Source organism: Sebastes fasciatus, chromosome 7 (assembly GCF_043250625.1).
Source record: "Sebastes fasciatus isolate fSebFas1 chromosome 7, fSebFas1.pri, whole genome shotgun sequence".
NCBI classification, from domain to species: domain Eukaryota; kingdom Metazoa; phylum Chordata; class Actinopteri; order Perciformes; family Sebastidae; genus Sebastes; species Sebastes fasciatus.
In genome coordinates, this window is record NC_133801.1 from 927,218 (window position 1) to 935,434 (window position 8,217).

Genomic DNA, 8,217 nt, shown 5'->3' on the forward strand with positions numbered 1-8,217 from the left:
TCATGACGTCATAATGTCGTTTCAGCTGACGTCCTTTAATCAGCTGCAGAATCTCAGGAGCCTCAGTGGTCCGAGTCCGAGTCCGAGTCCGAGTCAGGCTGATGATGATGATGATGATGTGATGATGATACATGAATGTACATATTCCTCCCTGGATATCAATAAAGTCAAATATGATTTAATATTCTACATAACTAATATGAACACATATAGAGCTGCAGGTGTACTTCCTGTCTGCTGGATGACTTCCTGCTGTCAGTGTGAATGTAAATATGAACATTAAACCAGGAAGTGAGGTGTTAATAAAGTTTTATTGAGACAGTTGAGTACAAAGTTAACAGGTTAAAGTGCCCTCAGAGAATAACACACAGAAACATGAACATCATTATTACATCTCATTAAATCACAGATGATAACCATAACCCCTAACATTAATATTAACATTATCATCATCGTTACATCTCATTAAATCCTTCATGAATCACAGACCAGATTAAACAGATTAAACAGATTGAACAGATTGAACTCGACTAAAGGGTCCTTACTAAAGATTGATCTATTGTATTTTAACAGTAAAACAATAACAGGCTGGAGAGGAGAGTCATATCTTTGTGTAACAGGACTCTGAATGGTAACATATTCAAATCATAATAATAAAGAATAATAAAAACAGTTGGCTGGATTATCAGTGACTCCCCTTTAATAATCAATACATTACTAATGGATCAATAGAAGGGTTAGGAGGTCGGTCGGTTCTCCGCCTGCAGGGGGAGCTGATGAGGCTCCAATGAAAGACACTATCATGTTGCATTGTGGGAAACGTAGGCTCCAGTGAATATTGAAGCTGTGACGTCCTTTAAATGATTTGGTTTTAATTTGACACTCCCTGATTTGAATATGATTTGAATATGTTGCCTTCCAGCAGCTTCAGCTCATTAAAAACACACCGTTGATTATAGATTTCATATAACGAGTGATGTCAAACCACCGGAGATCTGATTGAGAGAGATGATTTGATCAAAGTAGAGAAAACACTACGTGATCCCGTTTATAGTGATTTAAAGAAACTGGACACTCAAATAATTAGAAGTTTTACTTAATAAATGACTTCAAATGACGATTTAAAGTCATTTAACTGATAATTTCTGTTCATAACTCATCACTGAAGCATCACTGAGTCATCACTGAATCATCACTGAAGCATCACTGAAGCATCACTGAATCATCACTGAATCATCACTGAATCATCACTGAATCATCACTGAAGCATCACTGAGTCATCACTGAATCATCACTGAATCATCACTGAAGCATCACTGAAGCATCACTGAATCATCACTGAAGCATCACTGAATCATCACTGAATCATCACTGAAGCATCACTGAAGCATCACTGAAGCATCACTGAATCATCACTGAAGCATCACTGAATCATCACTGAAGCATCACTGAAGCATCACTGAAGCATCACTGAATCATCACTGAAGCATCACTGAATCATCACTGAAGCATCACTGAATCATCACTGAATCATCACTGAAGCATCACTGAATCATCACTGAATCATCACTGAAGCATCACTGAATCATCACTGAATCATCACTGAAGCATCACTGAAGCATCACTGAAGCATCACTGAAGCAGCAGCCGGCTGAGCTACAGAAGGAACATTTAAAGACAAGAATCCAGATTAGAGCAGGTTTAAGATCAGACCAGAACCCGTTCTGTTACAGGGTAATGTGAGGGAGCAGGCTCTGGTACGGACCCTCGGCGGGCCCCGGCCCCGGACCCGGAGCCTCTCCTCAGGCCTGGCCCGGTTTGGGGCTCTGTGGGATGGTCAGAGACTCCACAGAGGACTGCTCATCTGGATCTGGAAGCAGCTCCTCCTTATCACTGCAGGAAGACACAAACATCATCATTACATCAGTCGCATTTAGCCATTTCAGCCAATGCGTTCCGCCTCCCTCGCTCTCCACGCGGACTGTTTACCTGCATTCCACCAGAGCCTGCTCCAACATACTTGTACTTGTACTTGTACTACTACAACAGAAACAAGGACGCTTCCGACACCAAACTCTTGTCTTCTATATAGAACCTGTTGATGGAGGTTAAAGGTTACCTGATGGAGGACGGACGGCGGCTCAGACTGTGATGTCTCACTGTGACAACGACGAGCGCCGCCAGCAGCAGCGCAGAGATGGCTGCCAGAGTGACGAAGAGGAAGATGGCTGGAAGAGAGGAACGATGGAGATCGTGTTAGAATCTAATATCTAATATACACTGGTGTCGTTATACACGGGTATCGTTATACACTGGTATCGTTATACACTGGTATCGTTATACACTGGTGTCGTTATACACGGGTGTCGTTAGACACGGGTGTCGTTAGATACAGATATCGTTATACACTGGTGTCGTTATACACGGGTATCGTTAGACACGGGTGTCGTTATGCACGGGTGTCGTTATGCACGGGTGTCGTTATGCACGGGTGTCGTTATGCACGGGTGTCGTTAGGCACGGGTGTCGTTATGCACGGGTGTCGTTATGCGCGGGTATCGTTATGCACGGGTATCGTTATACACGGGTGTCTTTATACACGGGTATCGTTATACACGGATATCATTATAAACGGGTATCATTATTCACTGGTGTCTTTATACACGGGTATCATTATTCACTGGTGTCTTTATACACGGGTATCATTATACACTGGTGTCTTTATACACGGGTATCTAATATACACTAGTGTCTTTATACACGGGTATCGTTAGAGACGGGTATCGTTATACACTGGTGTCTTTATACACGGGTATCATTATTCACTGGTGTCTTTTTACACGGGTATCATTATACATGGGTATCATTATACACTGGTGTCTTTATACACTGGTGTCTTTATACACGGGTATCTAATATACACTGGTGTCTTTATACACGGGTATCGTTATACACGGGTATCATTATACACTGGTGTCTTTATACACGGGTATCGTTATACACGGGTATCGTTATACACGGGTATCATTATACACTGGTGTCTTTATACACGGGTATCGTTATACACGGGTATCATTATACACTGGTATCGTTATACACGGGTATCGTTATACACGGGTATCATTATACACTGGTGTCTTTATACAAGGGTATCGTTATACACGGGTATCATTATACACTGGTATCGTTATACACGGGTATCGTTATACACGGGTATCGTTATACACGGGTATCGTTATACACGGGTATCGTTATACACGGGTATCATTATACACTGGTGTCTTTATACACTGGTGTCTTTATACACGGGTATCATTATACACTGGTGTCTTTATACACGGGTATCATTATACACTGGTGTCTTTATACACGGGTATCATTATACACTGGTGTCTTTATACACGGGTATCTAATATACACTGGTGTCTTTATACACGGGTATCGTTATACACTGGTATCGTTATACACGGGTATCGTTATACACGGGTATCATTATACACTGGTGTCTTTATACAAGGGTATCGTTATACACGGGTATCATTATACACTGGTATCGTTATACACGGGTATCGTTATACACGGGTATCGTTATACACGGGTATCGTTATACACGGGTATCGTTATACACGGGTATCATTATACACTGGTGTCTTTATACACTGGTGTCTTTATACACGGGTATCATTATACACTGGTGTCTTTATACACGGGTATCATTATACACTGGTGTCTTTATACACGGGTATCATTATACACTGGTGTCTTTATACACGGGTATCTAATATACACTGGTGTCTTTATACACGGGTATCGTTATACACTGGTATCGTTAGAGACGGGTATCGTTATACACTGGTATCGTTATACACGGGTATCGTTATACACTGGTATCGTTATACACGGGTATCGTTATACACGGGTATCGTTAGACACGGGTGTCTTTATACACGGGTATCGTTATACACGGGTATCATTATACACTGGTGTCTTTATACACGGGTATCGTTATACACGGGTATCATTATACACTGGTATCGTTATACACGGGTATCATTATACACTGGTATCGTTATACACGGGTATCGTTATACACGGATATCATTATACACTGGTGTCTTTATACACGGGTATCATTATACACTGGTATCGTTATACACGGGTATCGTTATACACTGGTATCGTTATACACGGGTATCGTTATACACGGGTGTCTATACACGGGTATCGTTATACACGGATATCATTATAAACGGGTATCATTATTCACTGGTGTCTTTATACACGGGTATCATTATTCACTGGTGTCTTTATACATGGATATCATTATGCACTGGTGTCTTCATACACGGGTATCATTATACACTGGTGTCTTTATACACGGGTATCTAATATACACTGGTGTCTTTTTACACGGGTATCATTATACATGGGTATCATTATACACGGGTATCATTATACACTGGTGTCTTTATACACGGGTATCTAATATACACTGGTGTCTTTATACACGGGTATCATTATACACGGGTATCATTATACACTGGTGTCTTTATACACGGGTATCTAATATACACTAGTGTCTTTATACACGGGTATCGTTAGAGACGGGTATCGTTATACACTGGTGTCTTTATACACGGGTATCATTATTCACTGGTGTCTTTATACACGGATATCATTATACACTGGTGTCTTTTTACACGGGTATCATTATACATGGGTATCATTATACACTGGTGTCTTTATACACTGGTGTCTTTATACACGGGTATCTAATATACACTGGTGTCTTTATACACGGGTATCGTTATACACGGGTATCATTATACACTGGTGTCTTTATACACGGGTATCGTTATACACGGGTATCGTTATACACGGGTATCATTATACACTGGTGTCTTTATACACGGGTATCGTTATACACGGGTATCATTATACACTGGTATCGTTATACACGGGTATCGTTATACACGGGTATCATTATACACTGGTGTCTTTATACAAGGGTATCGTTATACACGGGTATCATTATACACTGGTATCGTTATACACGGGTATCGTTATACACGGGTATCGTTATACACGGGTATCATTATACACTGGTATCGTTATACACGGGTATCGTTATACACGGGTATCATTATACACTGGTGTCTTTATACAAGGGTATCGTTATACACGGGTATCATTATACACTGGTATCGTTATACACGGGTATCGTTATACACGGGTATCGTTATACACGGGTATCGTTATACACGGGTATCATTATACACTGGTGTCTTTATACACTGGTGTCTTTATACACGGGTATCATTATACACTGGTGTCTTTATACACGGGTATCATTATACACTGGTGTCTTTATACACGGGTATCATTATACACTGGTGTCTTTATACACGGGTATCTAATATACACTGGTGTCTTTATACACGGGTATCGTTATACACTGGTATCGTTAGAGACGGGTATCGTTATACACTGGTATCGTTATACACGGGTATCGTTATACACTGGTATCGTTATACACGGGTATCGTTATACACGGGTATCGTTAGACACGGGTGTCTTTATACACGGGTATCGTTATACACGGGTATCATTATACACTGGTGTCTTTATACACGGGTATCGTTATACACGGGTATCATTATACACTGGTATCGTTATACACGGGTATCATTATACACTGGTATCGTTATACACGGGTATCGTTATACACGGATATCATTATACACTGGTGTCTTTATACACGGGTATCATTATACACTGGTATCGTTATACACGGGTATCGTTATACACTGGTATCGTTATACACGGGTATCGTTATACACGGGTGTCTATACACGGGTATCGTTATACACGGATATCATTATAAACGGGTATCATTATTCACTGGTGTCTTCATACACGGGTATCATTATACACTGGTGTCTTTATACACGGGTATCTAATATACACTGGTGTCTTTTTACACGGGTATCATTATACATGGGTATCATTATACACGGGTATCATTATACACTGGTGTCTTTATACACGGGTATCTAATATACACTGGTGTCTTTATACACGGGTATCATTATACACGGGTATCATTATACACTGGTGTCTTTATACACGGGTATCGTTATACACGGGTATCATTATACACTGGTGTCTTTATACACGGGTATCGTTATACACGGGTATCGTTATACACGGGTATCATTATACACTGGTGTCTTTATACACGGGTATCATTATACACGGGTATCGTTATACACTGTATCACTATACACGGGTATCACTATACACGGGTATCGCTATACACAGTATCACTATACACAGGTATCATTATACACGGGTATTGTTATACACGGGTATCATTATACACGGGTATCATTATACACGGGTATCATTTTACACGGGTATCATTATACACGGGTATCGTGTCGATCAAGAAACAAAGAAGAAACTGACCTGGAGTCCAGCGGTCACGAGCTTTTCCACGAGTGTCGAAGGCCCCTGGAGGGAGAACACGGTAGAATACACAGTATTATAAACTAACAGTATTATATACTTACAGTTATCAGTGTACAGGTTACACAATAAAAGACATTAACGTGTCCAAAGAGAGACGAGTGTCTTCACCGTCTGGGCTGCAGCGGCTCATACACTCGTCCACGGTGCCGTAGCGGTTCTGGTTTCCACGACAACCGCCGTACAGGAATGATTTACAGGTGGCGGTGTTCAGGTCATAGTAGAACATGGGGAAGGCGGCGCGGCAGGGACCGGGGTCAGAGGTCACCATACAGTTATCTACAGACAGACACCATTCATTAATGTACTGACTGACGGACACGTCCCTCTGCTGAACGCTGATGAGTTATTAATAATTCATTATTATTATCTTCTACCTTTATATCCTGTAGAAACATCATCACCAGCAGAGATCTTCTGGGAGGACGGAAGGACTGAGACTGCAGGAGGAGAGACTCATATCACTGACAGACAGCTACAGACAAGTGTGTTACTCACCTGCACAGGTACAGACAGGTGTAATACTCACCTGCACAGGTACAGACAGGTGTGTTACTCACCTGTACAGGTACAGACAGGTGTAATACTGACCTGCACAGGTACAGACAGGTGTAATACTGACCTGCACAGGTACAGACAGGTGTGTTTGTCACCTCTACAGGTACAGACAGGTGTAACACTGACCTGTACAGGTACAGACAGGTTTGATACTGACCTGCACAGGTATAGACAGGTGTGTTACTCACCTGTACAGGTACAGACAGGTGTGATACTGACCTGTACAGGTACAGACAGGTGTGTTCCTCACCTGTACAGGTAGTCATGCAGCTCTCCTTGCTGAGGTAGTTGTTCTTGTTTGCTCTGCAGCCTCCAAAGATGAACGTCTCACAGCTTCCTGTCTTACTGTCGTAGTACCAGCGCTGAAACGCTGCTCTGCAGGGACCCGCCTGAGGCTCCGCCCCACAGCGCTCTGATTGGACAACAACACACAGACGAAGTCACATTTACCTTTTTATCTCCAGTCAGGTAATATATAATAAGATTTTGATAGTTTTATTTCTATAGTTCTGGTTATCTGTCACAGACAGACACAGAACACCTGAAGGTGAGCTCACCTGTCCCCTTTAAAGGACATTTAGAAGAGATCATAACTAAGATATTAAGATATTACTCCAGTTAGATCACACTCCAGTAACAACATTATATTTGTGTTGGAAGAGAAGACTTTCTACGTGTACTTCTACTTACAGTATACTGTGTATATTACTGAAACCGCTCTGGAAGGACTTTAAATCTTGTTTTGTGTTCATTAGAACTAAAAACAGGATTATTCCTTATTTCATGGGCTACTTTGGGATTTATACATTATAATTAAATAAAAGCATTGGGGGTGGATCACCATGGCAACGGTGGAAGCTTGGAAACATTTGGGTCAGAACTACTAAGATGTACATTTTGTCCCAGCTCTGCTAAATCAGGTCAGAGTGTGTCTGTAGTGACGCTGAGTCCAGTAAACAGGTTCATCTGGGTGGGTTCTAGAGCTGCTGCTGCCGTGACAACAGAGAACTATACCAGTTCAACAGGTTGTTCATGTGAGAGGAGGGAGGAGGGGAGGGAGGAGAGGAGGATGGAGGAGGGAGTAGGGAGGAGAGGAGGAAGGAGGGGAGGAAGGAGAGGAGGGAGGTGGGG

At 41.7% G+C, this 8,217-nt stretch overlaps 2 protein-coding genes across 3 annotated transcripts in view; both read right to left on the reverse strand.

The window, feature by feature from the left end:
* atg16l2 (ATG16 autophagy related 16-like 2 (S. cerevisiae)) overlaps window positions 1-8,217 on the reverse strand; it is a 106,998-nt gene that overhangs the window by 87,746 nt on the left and 11,035 nt on the right. The gene's annotated exons all lie outside the window — the stretch shown is intronic.
* On the reverse strand, window positions 293-7,500 carry LOC141771023 (putative Kunitz-type serine protease inhibitor). Its single transcript, XM_074640883.1, has 6 exons — window positions 7,337-7,500; window positions 6,906-6,968; window positions 6,640-6,807; window positions 6,469-6,513; window positions 2,120-2,228; window positions 293-1,893 (listed from the first exon to the last, which is right to left on the reverse strand). Exons 1-6 carry the CDS (start codon window positions 7,350-7,352, stop codon window positions 1,803-1,805), a joined length of 492 nt encoding a protein of 163 aa, XP_074496984.1. The 5' UTR covers window positions 7,353-7,500; the 3' UTR covers window positions 293-1,802.

Coding starts and splice junctions, on each gene's coding strand:
- LOC141771023 (XM_074640883.1), bottom strand. Junction 6,808..6,905: donor TGTTTCTACAGGATATAAAG/GTAGAAGATAAT, acceptor GTCTGTCTGTAG/ATAACTGTATGGTGACCTCT. Junction 6,514..6,639: donor GAGCCGCTGCAGCCCAGACG/GTGAAGACACTC, acceptor TTCTCCCTCCAG/GGGCCTTCGACACTCGTGGA.